General features: G+C 45.6%; 1 protein-coding gene and 1 long non-coding RNA gene across 6 annotated transcripts in view; both read left to right on the forward strand.

Annotated features, from left to right (window-relative positions):
- Positions 1 to 4111, forward strand: part of LOC138106874 (uncharacterized) — a 41098-nt gene extending 36987 nt beyond the window's left edge. For both annotated transcript variants that reach the window (XR_011149172.1, XR_011149173.1), the window contains exon 3: positions 308 to 4111. This is a non-coding gene — a long non-coding RNA (uncharacterized lncRNA). The remainder of the gene's footprint in view (positions 1 to 307) is intronic.
- Positions 4112 to 4440: 329 nt separating this feature from the next.
- The window catches only part of SLC22A23 (solute carrier family 22 member 23), a 110262-nt gene continuing 98600 nt past the window's right edge, over positions 4441 to 16102 (forward strand). For 2 of the 4 annotated variants that reach the window (XM_069008202.1, XM_069008203.1), the window contains exon 1: positions 4441 to 5932. In XM_069008202.1, coding sequence (XP_068864303.1) covers positions 5402 to 5932 — 531 coding nt within the window. In that variant the 5' untranslated portion in view covers positions 4441 to 5401. The remainder of the gene's footprint in view (positions 5933 to 16102) is intronic. The other 2 variants (XM_069008200.1, XM_069008201.1) reach the window with 2 other exon arrangements.

The following is a 16102-nucleotide window of genomic DNA, read 5'->3' on the forward strand; positions in this document are numbered from 1 at the left end:
TTCTCCTGCTGCATCTCTCCCCATATGGGGTAGATACCTCTGCCAGCAAAGTAAATGACACAAATAATAGGTTGTCATCTTTTTTGAATCAGCGTCAGGAGGGATGAAACTTCTTGCCAGTGAGTTTCACCAATGTTTGCTGACATCAGAACAATGGTGAAAGTCAAATGCTGTTGATTCAATCAGGATCATAAGAGTGCAGACTGAAATAAGCACCGGGTTTTCTACCTGTTCCCTAGGTGGCTTTAGCCCCTTTTACCACTTTCAACTCATTCTTCTTTCTTTTGGTTTATCTTGCCTCATCCAGCTTTGACAGTACTCACCTGACCCTCCTGAGCTGAAGAATTCCCTATAGCATTCTGATAAAGCACTGCACATCCAGATCTGACCGCATAGCCAATCCTGCTCCAAGAGAAGGGGAGACTAGAGACATCCTGATCCTTTTCAACTTGAATTTTCGTATAATGCTATGAAGGCACCATGCTTTTCTCCAGTATATAAATAGTCTTCATTCCAATAGGTAAGTTTATTAATCAAACTCAGTACCAAGTAGTTTTGGTTTATTACACTGTCATAATTTCACCTCTGCAGTAGAGGATTCCTTTAGACAAAAAAGGCAATGAAGCATGCATCCCATTAAGCAATATAATATAGCTACGGTTGTTGCTATGGAATGAAGTTGCTGCAAATTCCACATAAACCAGGAATTTATGCCAGGAGTTCTTCAAAGTACTGTGGCTGGCCTTCCAAGAATGTGAAAATATTAACGCCGAGGGAGCTTGATTTTTTTTTCCTTCCTTTGTGTAAACATGATAATATTTCTCTGGGTCCTGGCTTGAAGCCCTCTTGAGCTGCAGTGGGTGCCAACAGACAGGATGTTTGTTCTGCAACAGGAGGCTTGTTCTGCAATAGGGCAATCAAACTGTTCCTGTCAGGCCATAGTCACCTTCTCTTCCTCCACCCCAAACTGTTGATGACCCAGGTCATAATGGTACATAATTTTTCTAATATAACTCAATGAAAGTGGATAAAATCAGCCAAAATACATGGATTCATTCTCTTCTTTAATGCAACTTATCTTTTAAACTGTATCTTTTTGTAGAAGGATTACCCCAAAGATCCTGTTTCTTCTCTCTGAGGTCAAAGAGCCACTGTTAGAGAAACCTTGCTTGATCACAAAACGTAGCTCCTCATGAAGCCTTGCTCAGGAGAGAGAGAGTCTTGATGCTTAACTTCAGCATTTGTTCACCTGTAGTTTCTGCCAGACAGCTGGAATATTCCTTTCAAACATTTTTCATTTCCTTATTTAAACTAAAACCAGTTTTCACAAGAATATGTAAAGGCATTTCTCTTATTTGAAACATACTTTTTCCATAAGGTTTTGCTTTGGTAGTAGTTATTTCATAAAAAATTTATTTCTCAGTTCCTAGATATGTGTTTTCTTTCCTCTTTTGTCTACAACTTTCTTCTACTTACAAACAGTCTCTTGAGGATCACTGTTTCAAGGGCAGAACTCCTACTATGTAAAAATATGTAACCCTCAGGAATATGCTATCTTTGAAATTTTTCAGTTCCAAACAAAAACTCAGGATGTAGAAGCAGCCCAGAAAACGTGTTTGGGATGAAAATGTTTGATCAGCTTGAGTAAGGGTTGTAACTTCTCATTACAGGCTTTTCATTGTACTGTATGATTTTGTTCTCTTTCTACAGATCTACTACACCTACTTGCTTCTCTTAAGGGCTCTTCTTTTCCTTCCCATCTCTTCCCAGTTTTCAATTCTTTGCTTTCTTCAGTCAAACTTCTCTTTCCTCAGAACTTCAACTCGAGACCTCCATTCCTAAAGTTCTCTTCCCCTCAACATTTCTCTGCCAGTCCCAAGCCATGATGAAGCCTTTTCCCCTCTGTGGGAAAAGACAGTGAGTGGTAGCTGGGAGTTTCTAGAAGACCTGCCACAAATGATCCCCGTTGCAGAAGAAATTTCGCAATGTTAGGAAGCAAGCAATTGGGCTAATCATGAGCTCACAAAAAGCAAGCACAGAGAAAGCAGATCAGGTTTCCATGGGATGAGTGCAAAGTGCTGCTTGGCAAGAATAGGTAAGGACAAACACAGAAAAAAGCCAATACAACAAATAAAACTTAACTTGCAGAAGTATCCCAAGTAATGAGAAATCGTCCCCTAAGTACATCAGTGGTAAGAGGAAGTCAAAAGCAAGTGGATTACTCATCAGAGAGAGAAAACTATTGACTGATGCCGGAGAAGGCTCAGACTGCCTCAGGCCTTCTTTGCACCAGTCTTGGCTAAAAGAGGTCACTTGTGATCAGGTGACTGACATAATACACATTAATGACAAGGGAATAAGGCTTCAGCCCACGCCGGGGCAGAACCAGTTACTAGAGTACTTAGGTAACCTAGAGATGTTCAAACCAACAGTGTGGCTGCACTTCATGCCAGCGTAGTGAAGGAAGTGGCTCAAACAGCATTGGAAACACTAATACTTCTCTCTGAGAATCCAGGGAAGATGGCCAAGAAATAAACAAACTGATGTCTATCTTTAAAGGTGGCATTTGAAAATAAATAAATAAGCCGGATTTTCACCCCTACTAGAAAGCATCTAGTACAAATAGATACACAATTTGTAAACAGGTAGAAGGAAACAATAGGATAAGCAACTATTAATACGAACTTGTCAACTAGAAACTGGAACAATCTGGCCAAATTTCCCTTGGCAACGAGAAGCAGACCATGTTATGGAAGAAGGGAGCATGGACTCTACTCATCTGTGCCTTGGTTAGGCTCTATGCATGTGCTTATGAGGAAGGGAGTTCAGTTTATTTGAAAAATTTGGGCAGGGGGTATGAAAGTTTGTAAACAGCTGTTGTCAGTGGTTTACAAGCAAGAGGGTGGATTATAAATGCAATTCCAAAGAGGATGGTTCGTCTGCAGCCTACAGAGCTGGCATTAATTGGGGAGCAATTGCAAACATATCAGAGGATGAAATAAGAATTCAAGATAACACTAAGAAGTTGCTTGGAAAGCAAAGAACATGACTGAAAAGCAATGAGAGGAGTTATTTTTGCAAGCAGGGTTATCCCCTGCATGCACAGAGAGTGGGTCACTGCTCAGCACAGGCTGCAGGCACCAGCAGAGGTGAGACCAGAGGAGAGCTGCAGGCAGTCAGGGGCCAAAGAGACTGCAGGAGAAGTGGACAAATTGCAGCTGGTCATCGTAAAGAAAACATGGCACAGGGAGGTGATGGCAGCCATCAGATGTAAAAGGACACTGCAACACAGAAAGAGGAGACTTCCCTTGGCAGAGACGACCACATTCACATTTCAGCAAGGAATATTCATAGAGGAGGATGAAGTGTCACCTGGAGAGGCTGTAGGCCCTCTGAAGTACTGAGTGTTCCTCAGAGCAGAACTGAGGGAAGCCCCACAAAAGGGACACAGAGACACACTGAAGTGGTGTAGATGCAAAACTGGTGTCCTCTGTAAGACAAGGAGCTGAAGGGGGATAGATTTAAGGCATTAATGGTGTACAATAATTTGCTAGCAGAGACCAGGTCAAGTAAATGAAGTTACACCAACAACTTGCTCTTCCATTTATATTTGGCAATGACACCCATCCTCTTCTAATGCACACAGGCATTTTCTGCTCACTAGCTGTGTTCATGTGTACAAGCATATATTGATCTGTTTTCTTTCCTTCCTTTCTTACAAAGGAAAAAATAACTGCACAGTTCGGTAATGCACAGGCTGTGCTCCACGATGAAAATAGTCTGAGGCACTTACACGCTAAAGTAAATTTAGCTTAACATAAAAATAACCTTCACAAATTTTAAATGCCTGTTTTACAATTAACGTCAGGTGCTAACAGGATATAATTTTCTTCAAAGTGTGTACTAATGTGACAGGCTGACTGAAGCGATGCAGGCACGTCTCCTCGCAGCCATCTAGGCCTCAGAAATGCCCCCTTCACCTTTCGGTTCTTCCCTCCAAGTCTCGTCCTTTCTTCAGCCACAGGGTGTTCCTGCGGCTCGGCGATGCGGTGCGCTCCCGCCCAGCCCGCTGCAGCCGCGCTGCGTTATTAAAGGCACACATACCGTGTAAATAATTGATACGGAGCTAGCTCGCTGTGGAGCGGGAGCGCCGCCGTCGCCGTCGCCACCGCCGCCGCCACCGCGGCCGCCGCCTCCGCCTCCTCCCCCAGCCCTCGCCCTGCCCGCTCCGCCGCCCTACCTGCCCCGGCCCGCCGGAGCGCAGCGCGGCCGCGGGGCGGCGCGGAGCCCCCGCGAAGCCGCGCCGCGCCCTCCCCGCCCCGCGGCGCCGTCCCGCCCCCGGCGGCGGCGGGTCCCTGGCGGGGGGGCCGGGCCGGGCCGGGCCGGCGGCGTGGTGGGAGCAGGTGCGGCCGCCAGGCACCGCGGGGGCAGAGCGGGGGGCGGTGGCGCCGGCGCCGGGCCGGCAGGTGGGGGCTGCCGGGAGGCGGAGGGCGAGGAGCCGGGCGGGTTTGCCTGTCCGCCTCCGGAGGTGCGGCCGGCGGCACGGCGCGGCGAGCGGGCTGCCGCGGGAGGCGTACGGCGGCGGCAGCAGCGGTGGCGGCGGTGGTGTCCGCATCCGCAGCCCGGGCCGCGGAGGGGTCGGCGGGGCCCCTTGCTGCAGAGCCAGATGTGCGGGACGCGGGGCTGCGAGGGGTCGGCGGGGAGGTGCTGGGGGCTGCCGCCGCCGCTGCTGCCGCGACCGGGGGGGAGCCCTTAGCTGTGCGGGAAGTGGGAAAGCCGTGTCGGGAGCTGTTATTTTCTTCTCCTCCTTCCTTTGCCTTCCCTCTTGTCCCTCCTCCCCCTCCTCACCAAAACCGGGAGAGGAGGCGTGTTCGGTGCCTTGCTGCACCGGTTTTGCTTGGTTTGTTGTTGCAGGGCTTGGTTCGCGGCGTGGCTGGTTTCTTTCTTTTTTTCTCTTTTCTCTTCCAACCTCCCCGCCTTCTCCCTCCTCTCCTTTGGCCCATTGCATGCTCGGATCCGGCTGGATCCTTCCTTTTATTTTCGGCGGTGCCTCTCGGAAGGGGGAAGGGAGAGCTGGGATGAGTGCAGCTTGACGCACAGGCGAGGAGAGGGGGGGCACCGCCGGCAGCTGCAGCGGTTCGTGGCCGCAGGGTGCGGGTGAGGAACGGAGCGAGCGAGGGGCTCCCTCGGTGCCTCCCCCTTTCTTCGCCCCTGTCCTTCCTCCCCTCCTCCCTCTCTCCCTCCCCCATCGGTCTCCTGCCGGTCCGGCTGGGAGCGTGTGTGCAATATCTTACGTTGCAAGGTGTGTGTGTGCGTGCGCGGAGCAGAGGGAGGGAAGGACTCGCGAGGGAGCCGGGGCTGCCCCGGCCCCCCCCCTATGTGAGCCTCCCCGGGCGGCTGGATGGCGATAGACCGACGCCGTGAGGCGGGCGGCGGGGTCCGGCCGCTGCCGGAGGAGAACGGCTCGGTGCCGGGGGCCGTGGGGGGGGGCGCCGCCGCCCCCTCGGGGCCGCCCCCCGCCAACGCCGCCGGGGCCGAGATCCAGGCGGTGCCGGTGCCGCCGCCCGCCGCCGCCTGCAGCCCGCTGCTCCTCGACTATGACGGCTCGGTGCTACCCTTCCTTGGGGGGCTGGGCGGCCGGTACCAGCGGACCCTGGTGCTGCTCACCTGGGTCCCGGCTCTCGTCATCGGCTTCAGCAAGTTCTCGGACTCCTTCCTCCTGGACCAGCCCGATTTCTGGTGCCGGGAGGCGGACGGGCAGGGCAACTGGAGCGGGACCCTGGCGCCTATCCACGCCAACCACAGCGGCAACGGGAGCATCTTCCCGCCGCCCGTGCTGCCCACCCCCGCGGGGGGCAACGCCAGCGAGTGCGGCTGCCGCGAGTGGCACTACCGCATCAGAGCCGGCCTCGTCCAAAACGTCGTGAGCAAGGTGAGAAAGGCGACTTCCCTCGGCCCCCCTCCCTGTCCAGCCCTCACGGACCCTCTCGGCACTCGCTCTTTCCAACGCAAGGGCAGTAGCTGGACACGATACGGATCTGTCCTTGCGTGCTGTAGCTCGGCCAGTCAAGTCCCCGTGGGTTACCCTCCCACCAGGAGAAAATAAATCCCACACCCGCGCAGCCCTTTCCGTCCCTGAGTGTCACACCAGGTGTCCAGCCTGTGGACTTGTACCCGCACACTGCAGCACTAAGCTGCAAAGTTATGTCCTGAAACGGGATCCTGTGTGTCTCCTTGGGTTCCTGGCACTGTCCTGCTCTCTCTGGGTGTCTGTGGGAAAGATGTTGTAGGCATGTGCCCAAGCTGATAAGTGGAAAGTGTTGCGGAGAGGGCTCCAGCTGATCTTCGTGCAAGTATACTAAAGCAGCCCTACACATCAAAAACCAGGTTGATTTTTGGGGAAGCTGAAGAAATGGTGACTGTTGTGAGTAAAATAAGACAAAGTTCTCATGAATTCTTCCGGTTTTGTACTTATTCTCTTGAAAACTGTTTTGGCAGAGCAGTTAAAGAAATGTCTCACACAAGTTGTTTTACTCCAGAGGCGGAAAGTGCATGCCGCTCTGTTTTGTGTTTCCTCATGCAATGGCTAAAGTGGAAAATTTCTAGTGAAGAGAACGTGTCACTTTCTGCTCTTGCTTCATGTTTGCTGAGTAGTGCATATTAAAAAATGACCTCTCCGTTTCACCTGAAAGCTTTTTCTTTTTATAATATTGGCCCTGTGAAAGCCCCGCTGGCTGCAGATGGGCGTTATTTATATTAACAGGCAGCTGGAGCTCCTGGAAATGTAAAATGAAATGGTTACACCAGGGTAGTAGTTCCCTTAATCTCAAGACCCCCTCCTAAGGTCAGCAAAAATTACTTCCTGCCTGGAAGCAGTGTTTTGTCTTAGCGGTGTTTATCTAGTTGGGATAAAGAAACACAGCAACAATCAGATGAACAGCATAATTGTGCTTTAGTCAGCCAGCACGCACTTACATTGAATCATTGAAAATCATTTCAACTTCTCTTTGTGTCCCTTGAAAGAGTGTGCAACAGGGAAAAAGCAAATCCCTCAAAACCTTGAACCCAGAATGGATTAAAAAGGGAGGTAACCCAGCTACACTCGTTTCATGAGAGAAACACAGGCACATGGTGGGTGTGAATGGTTTGTGACACAGAAATATGTAAGAAAATTAGATATTTAGGAACATCAGATTTTCTTGTTTACATCCAGAGACTGAGCTATTCATATTTTTTGGCAGTTAACACTGAAGTTTTAGCATGAAAAAAATTATGTTGAAATATTTTCTTTTAGTCTGAACTTTAAAAAAATTTTTTTGAATATTTGAATCTTTTGAAGGTCATTGTCAAGTTGGCCACAAAAGGTCAAGGGAGAGTTAGTTTGCTGTCTTGCATGCTTCTTTAGAGACAATAAAAAAAGTGTTCTTTGGAAGAACTTGCGGTAAAGGGCAGATCAATTTTAAGGGATAAACAAACATCTGTGGCCCCTGCTGTCTTGTTTTCTATTAGAAAGAATAATAATCATCTTTTGAGACTATGGGTTTTTCCAGTGTGGACTTTTTATTTTTATTGTATGTTCACTTCCAAAAACCTAGCAGCTTTTTTGCTTTGGTTTGTAATCCCATGTAATTATAATTAGGTTGTTTTCTCGGGGTCAGGATTCCTCCTTAGTTTGTGCTTTGGTTTTGTTTTAGGGGTTTTCTGGGTGGGTGTGCTGCCTGTTTTTATTCTAATGAAGAAAGAGAGGAAAAACCCAGACAGAACATCAGCATAGCTTGATTTGGACTTCATTTCTTATCAATCCCCAGGAGCTCTGATGCTGTGGGAGCAATTCTTGTAACTGCTGACTCCTCTTACATGCATCTCACTGTCCTTTGTGAGAAAGAGCTGCTCTGCATGAATTCAAGAGACTGGATGTTTAGATACCCTTAACTCTCCTCAAAAATACATTTGTTTCTGTAATGTATTATGCAATGTTCTCATCTTTCTAAATAGAGTTTTATTAAATCTTAGTCTAATATATGCTCATCTGTGTAGTAGCCAGGGGTTATATTGAAATATCATCAAGAGAGCCAAAAGTATATTAATAAAAAATGTACTTTTGTTTGGCAAGTAAATCCTCTTATACTTATCTTCAGTGGTCTGAGCTAATAGCTGCTGGATGCTCCATCATTGCTTTGTCTTCAGAAACAATGAAACAATTCTGGTTATTTAGCACAAAGCATATTTGACGTATGAGACATCACTGTTCCCCCTATTCCTCAGGAGCAGGATAGCTGTCCTTAACTGTGTTAAATTCCACTGTCTCCATAGCCTCTCTTCTAATGCTACACCCTTCATCAGATGCTGTGCCCCTGTCCAGGCTTTCTCAGCTCTCCCTTTCCCAGTGCTCATTTTCTCCCAGCCTGTGTCATGCTTGGGATTGATGGAGTGGAGGTCTTGCTGTTTCCAGCCCTTCTCATTGCTTTGTTTAGCCCCAGTTCTTTTTGAGTGTTTGCTGCAGCCAGGGGTGGTCTTGTGCCTTCCTTGAAGACTGGCATTGCTGTGTTAGACGCTGTCATTATCCTGACCTCCTTGACTGAGTCACTGGGAACGGTGCTTTTTATAGTGCTGCCAGTCATTAGAACTGGAATTGGTAATAAAGGACATAGCGCTTATTATTTAACACTGCTGAAATGCATGTAGTGAAGAGGTCAGATGCATAATTTAACCACAGGGATTCCAGTGGCCATGTTAAATCACCCTTCTGAGCTAATGTCCTGACGTGGCACATAAATCTTGGTCTTTAGCTTGGTTTGTACATAAATATCTTCCCAAAGCACAATTCACTTGTAAGGCTTTTTCACTCCTAAGTGGTTCTTTGAAGATTTTAATTTATTCTTTATCACAATATCAACAACACCATACTGCTATAAAGAGAGTGCACGTGTATTTCGAGAGGTACATCCTAAACTAGCCTTTAGGCAAAATGCTAGTTAAAAAAAAGTCTTTTTAATAGTCCATGTATCTCACCAGTGTCCAAAGGAAAGATGCTGAGAAATGCCCATTTTATTTTTTTTCTGTGGAGAAACCTGAGATCTCCTTTTAGCCATTTGCAAAGTGGTGCTTCAGGTAAATTATTAGCATAACACAATGAGCAACATAATGACAACTAAATACACATAGCTATGAAGCTTAGCAGGAAGTTGGGGTGTGTACTCAGCAGGGACTTTTCTAACTCTCGTTAACTTCTGTAGTGCCTGCATCTTCTGACCATCTGCAAAGCCAGCTGTTATCTTGGAAGCTGTTATCTTTTCATGGAAGCTCTTAGTTACAGGATTGATGGTTGTTGGTTTTTCCCCTCCTTACTAGGATGACCCGTCCTCTGTGTTTGATTGCATTAAGTGGTGGGGTTGTTTGTTGTTCTGCATGATGATTTGTATAATGGAGACCAAAAGCTAGTGATGGGCAAGGACTGGGCTTGATTAGATTGCAGAGGTTGATGGCACAGCATCCTCCTATGTGCTCTTGCAACGTTCCAGATCATTCCACCTCTTGGGATTGGCATGAGAGGGAAGTGGTTAGTTGAAGGCTGCATTTTAATCACTCAGAGCAATTATGTAATAATATTTCATGTCTAGTCACAAGGGAATCGCTGTTGTGGCTGGTTTTATGCTCCAGATGCCTTGTTTTCCTGCAATACTGTTCGTTTGGCTCTCAACGTCCCACTTGATTTGGGTTGAGTCATCTTCCTTCCAAAGTAACATGGCAATCATTTTACCTATTTGCCACAGCTTCAAACATTCTCATGCCAGTTTGGCTGAGCCTCTAGCAAATTGTCCCTGCCAAAAAAAGCAGAGCTGAAGTCAGAAGAGCCAAGTGGTCCAGGAGCAATGATGTCTTGGTGAACATGGATTGGTTGGGTCTGTGACTGGTGCTCTTTGCTCCTGCAAGGGGAGATACCTGTGCTCTCCCAGTCTTCCTTCTCCTTGCTTTTATTGCAGTTCTGGCACTTTTCTGGACACACCTTCATCTGATTCAGCTTGTCAGCCTGGTAGAAAACTTCCTCTTAAAAGAAATGTTTTCTTCTTTTCCTGAGTGTTCTACTGGGTGCATAACGTGCTTTAGTCTGTGGTGGTGTCTTGTGGGATTATTGCAGGTATCCTCAAGTAGCCAGAAATGATAAAACAAACAAATTTATTTGTGATAATAGTAATGATAAATTTGGCACAGCTGGCAGAATATTTTTTGGGGTAGAGGATAGGTGTACATTTTAAATGGGCTTTCAGAATATAATTATTAACTACTTTGAAGGGATCACTCTGACAAGGTCCTTCCCAAAATAAGAACTGTGCCACCCTTATCTCCTCACATTTGTGCCTGTAATCTCATTTGTTTTCTACATATTCTCCAGTTGGCTGGTCTCTACAAAGAGACTTTAGAAATACTGGTGCTTCTTTTTTTTTCCCTGCAACTGACAGGATTTGTCTTGTCAGTGTTAGTTCCTGGCTGACTGGCTTCTACCTAGTCCCAAATCAATGAAAACCTTGAGTTATTGTACCCACTGTGGTAGTTGGGTCAGAAGTGGCAATATTGAAGCTACTACATCACTTTGTTTCCACTGAACAGATTGAAGGGGGTGTAGGGACCTACAAGGCAGATACTTGCAATGGGCAGAAAGTCTATTCTAAATTTCTTTCAGCCAAAGCTTTGGAATGACTCTCAGCTTCTAATGGGTGTTGAAGGGGTCAACAAGTCCTTCTGGTCAGAGGTATCCAGAAATACTGCTAGACCAGAGCAAATGTCTACTACTATTTTATTTCATGTCTTCCTCAGCTATGTGAGAGATCCCAAACTTTTTTTCTTCTTCCCTCTGCAAGTTAGCTGATAAAGAGTCTGTGGTTACTGCTCTAAGCCTTCAGACTTCAAAAATCTTTTTGTTGAAGAGGAAGCAAAGGGGAGCTGTTGGCTTGTCCTCCTGCAGCTGCCTTGAGGCCTGCTTGCACACACTGAGTGTGGTGATGGAGTCTCCCAATTATCAGGGTGCTAGCAAACAACACCCTGAAAGAACGGGGTGAGTTTCTGGCTGAGTGGCATCAAGGAAGGGGATGGCTGTTTTGGGAGCAGCACATGCAACTTCCCATGTGAAGAACTGTCCTCTGCCTGCAAACAGTAAATAATCTGATGTTTGAAATAATCAAGTATGATATCACAAGGCTTCTTGTTTAGTGAGCCTAGCTACCGGTTTTACATATTTGGGGGTGTTATGTACTGGCATAAGTGTTTTGAATCAGTTGGTCTAGAAAACAGAGACTGGATTAAGACTGATACTGACATCAGAACACAGGTAGTGTTAGGGTTTTTGTCTGGCATGGATTCTTTTTCACTCCAGGAAATGTACATAGAGTTCATGTTTATTATCACCCTTAAGATAAAGCGTCTCAGATACAGGAATCTGATTTCAGCTTACCATAAATAGTTTGTAGCCCTGCTAGAACTAACAATGATCCTCCAGAAAGGTAATTCCATATCGAAATCTTTTAAAGACATTCTCAGCTTTCCAAAACTTGCTATTGAGCTTTTCATAGCAGTAATTTTTTCTGCATATGTCAAACAACTGCCTTTTTTTTTTTTTTTAGCCTCCTGGATGGACGTGATGTTTGAAATGCATGGGGTTCTGTTTGTTTTTGTTTCCACTTCCTAATACATCCTGTATCTCTGTCACATAATTTAAATATACCGACCCTGCCCATGTTGTGACAGAAGTTGCTGGCTGTGGTGAATGTTTACCAGCTGTGCAGGCAGACTAACCCCAAATTTCTGAAGTACACTAACAGTTTTACCTCTTCTTACCCTGGCTACAAGACTGCAATTATAAAAGGTGACCTTGTGTTTTTTAGAGCATTTGTCAAAGAAAGGGACTGGCACTCAGGAAGGCGTGTAATTTGGAGCCAGTTCTGATGGTAACATTGAGATGAGGCTTACAGGACAGCCAAAATTCAGGGGTTCACTTCTTACTGAAACAACATCTGGAATAACATGAGATTTATGATTTTCTTGAAGTTCAAAACTTTGGTTGTACTAATGGTGAAAAGTCTTAAATTAAATCTTTCCAAATCAGTTCTAGAGAGCTGCTAAATTTAGAAAATGCTGAAAGAGATACAGTGCTTTTGTGTACCTCATCTGTTGTTTTCTCTATCAGTCTATTTTTTCCTGCCTACCTGGCATCCCTGCTCAGGACAGTTACTCTCACTCCCTCCCTTTCATCCTCCTTCCTCTTCCTGCTCTTCTTCAGCACAGCCAAACTGGCGCTGGCTTACCCGCAAGTAACTGTGGAATTAATTAGGCTGAGATCTTGCTACAGAACAAAGGACTGGGGTTTGCTGCAGACAGTGTGTAGAAGATCAGAGTAGCCTGTTGTAGGAACACGCTGCAGCTTTGCAGCAGTGCTGAGTGTTCAGTTCTTGCACCGAATTCCATCAAAACATCTTCTCTCAGGTTTTGGTCACCTCAACTCAAGGGTGTGCTTAACTCTTGTAACGTAATTTATTTTTCTATTTTTTACCAGCTGACTTTTGACAGCAGATGACTGTGTGCATTCTGAATACCATTTTAAAGTCAAGAGGGAAGGAAGGAACCTGAAGGAGGAAGAAAAGAGTTTCAACACCCTTTCAATCCACGTTATATGGGTGTGTTGCAGAGGCTTCCAGGCAAACCTCATTTCAGTGTCTGATAACTGCTCAGCGCTACTGAACTGCACTGGTCCACACCCAGTATGGGTGCTGGGGAGCCTGCCCCCACACCAGCCTGTAAAAACTGGCAGGCAACAGGAATTAATATGTATGTTGAGTTGTTCCTGCTGATCCAGGCCATGTCATACCTCCTGGGAGCACACAATAGGTTTGTAGCTATTCCCACAAAGAAGGATCAGTGCTGTGCTTGGTGTGACTTGCATGCTTGGGCTGGAACCTCCTGCCTGTCCTGTGAGCTGATGAGGAGAGGATAAATGTGCTCTGGGCATGATGGGCTGAATAGGGAATTTTACTGTGTAGTACAAGGCTTTGTTGGGGTTTTTTATTTTTTCTTATAACCTGGGAGAGCCCCAACTGCCAGTTGTTATACTGAAACACAAGAACAAAAGATTAGATAGGTGGATGTATCCTGATACTCATTTCTAGGATGCCTATCTACATCCCCAAGGAGCAAAACTGTGAGAATCAGGAATGCTGCTTGTGAAATGCAGGGAAGCGGTATGTTCGCCTTCTCCAGCAGCAAGTGATTTATAGTTACCCTTGTGCATTGTTTTAGAGCAGGGTGGTCTGGTTCCCTAAAAAAGGTTCTTTGCCTCCAGACAGCGGTGGAGGAATTCTTTTTGGCCCAAGTACGGTCTCCCTGCTATTCTACAGCACTCTGGAGCTGCCTGCTTTCCCCCTGGCCTTCAGGCCAAAGTCCATGAACATGCAGACAGTGTTGCAATGTCTACCCTACAAATATAATTAAGGATAGGGACTGTACATTAAACTGTAAGACCTTTCCCCTGCTGTGTCTTCCAGGGCTGTGTAAAACTTTTTCTGCTTGAACAATACAAGCTTGACAGACCAGTTTCTCCTTCTGATTTGTAAAACAAGGGGAATATTTTTCTCCCTTCATCTCTACCCTTAATATTTATTTAGGTCTGAATTAGTACCAGACCCTGGGGTTTTTTTCCCCTCTCCTTTTCTTCTTGCCTGAGTTGCAATAGCTGTAGTTTGCAAATGATGAGAGGGCAAGGTCACGGCAGCAATAATTGCATGTCAGAGTTGAGGCATCTGATCTTTTTATCTAAGGTGGCAAGTATGTCTCATGAGCAATGACTTTCTTCTCTTGTCTACTGCTTCACCCTTCTCCATTTCAGAGTTTTATGCCATGCTTGACATTTTCTCTTTTTTTCCCCCCCAGGATTTACAAAAGCCCAAGAAGATAGTGAACTAGGTTTTGCCATGTCAGCCCTCTCAAGCCTGCAACATGTTTTGTGCATGCGTGTTTTGGAAGCCTGAAAAATACCAGTCCACAAAGTATTAGCTTATTCTTGATAATGAGATGATAGTGAATGTTAATATTTAACTACAATGTTGCAGGGGTTTTTTATGCGTGGCTTCTATTTACAGTGCTTAGACCAGTCCTAAATACAAATTTGATAGCTAGTTTAACTTTTTTAGTCTGGTTGCAATGTCAGTCCCAGCACAAAATACTTCTTCCGGAATAAAGGTGGCTGTCAGCTGAAAACTGAGGAATGGAACGCAAATGACACTTTCCAGTGTGTGCATCTCAATTCTAGGGATGGGCGTGGTTACTCATGGTCTTTTCATGCAGCCAGAGGGAGGCAAACAGCTGCAAGGTCTTACAGCAAAGACTAGATTTAAAGTCAGTTTTGTGGCAAAGTCTTCTAATCATGTCAGAATACATGTAGAAAAGTTACTTAGTTGCAGCACAGAGATGTAAAAGTGATGTTGAAATATCCTGATGCTGTGCTGTGGAACATTTTTAATATAGTGTTATGAATACTGTGCAGGAAAGCTGCAAGCAAGATTTTGTATCACCCAGCTCTTTGCTGTTAGATGACATTATGGAGTTGGGAAAAACTAAGCAGATCACATCAGCTGAGAAACAAGTTAGTTGACTAATCTGTGGAGGGCGAAGGCTAGAAAAGATCTAAATGTCTCAGAATAAAGGGAACTCCTACTGAAAATAAAAGAAGTAGTGATGGAGAAGTGGGTGGTACAAGGATGCTACTAAAGTTGGTTTAATCATGTTGAGTATTCAGAAGATTGTCATCTGATTAACAAATAATATTTTAATTGTTAGCATATTAGCGATTATTATTTACTTAGCAAACTTCCTTCTTCCCTCTCCCAGGGGGGAGAAGAAACAGATCTGTGATGAGAGCAAGTTTGAGAATAGAAGAGCTAATTGCTCCTGATGAAAGTGTGAAGTTGAAGGGTAGGTGAAATTTTTTGGTTCTGCAGTGTTTCAGGTGGCATTATCTTGGGATTCTGTCGGTGTGCCCGTTGGAGAGCTTGGAAGGTCTTTTTTTGCTTATGGCATAGACTAAGGAACAATTTAGTGCAGAGCACTAAATGCAGAATCTTTTCCAAGTTAGTTTACTGGCATTGAAATGGAGTCAATAAGTGTCCTTTTGCATACTTGAAATTCTGAGCTTGTTTTGTGATTGCAATGTTGCTTGAGCCTTCTCTTCACACTGGGGATAGGGCCCTTAAAGGTAAGCCATGACTGAAAGGCTTTAGAAAGACCTTTCAGCTGCCTGGGGGGGAATGGAGCCCAGTACATACTGTTTGTGAGCAGGACAGCATCTCCCTGGGGGCATAGTGGGCACAACCTGCTTACCCCGAGGTAATTCATGTAAGAGGCAGTGTGTCTCTGCCTCTTCAGTGTCAAGCAGCTCGAGGAAACACATGCCTTAGGTTTCCCATTATGATGATGGAGCCAAAGTCTGCACACCAGGAGGAAGTGCTGTGTTCTGTATCAGTGTTCACACAGTAATGTGTGGCACTGAGCCTTTGCGCTTTATTTTTAAGGCTGAAATACCAGACTAAAAAAAATATGCACTTAAAAAATTAATGCAGAAATTACACAGCTACGTCATGTATATCAGAAAATTGTGGTTTTGAAGGATGTATTTCAGCACCTCAAACTATATTAAACTTCAGAAACCATTAAGGAAACTTGTGAAGTCCACAGTGATGCAGTCCTGTACTATCTTGTGGGGATGGAAACTGTTTTCATAGGTTCATATTATGCTGCACAGTCTAATTATATCTTTCTTGGAAGACAGCTAAGCATGTGTCCCCTGGCTCACGTGCCACCCCCTCTTTCTCTCCCCACTTCTCTCCCTCCCCATGTCCCCAAAACCTTTGTCTTTGTGGTAGTATCAAAAGTAGTTTCTTTGCCTTACTTTTCAAATGGTGCATTGCCCAGGTGGTCAGTCATGTCTGCAGTTAAAGCAATCTGACAGTTTCTGTGTGCACGACCTTGTGTTCACTGTTCACAAGTCATTTTTCTGGGCTGCAGCTTTCCTTGCCAGGTGTCTGCTGTGGTCAAAAATGGATTACTGGTTTCTGAGAAT

Source organism: Aphelocoma coerulescens, chromosome 2 (genome assembly GCF_041296385.1).
Source record: "Aphelocoma coerulescens isolate FSJ_1873_10779 chromosome 2, UR_Acoe_1.0, whole genome shotgun sequence".
In the NCBI taxonomy this organism is placed as follows: domain Eukaryota; kingdom Metazoa; phylum Chordata; class Aves; order Passeriformes; family Corvidae; genus Aphelocoma; species Aphelocoma coerulescens.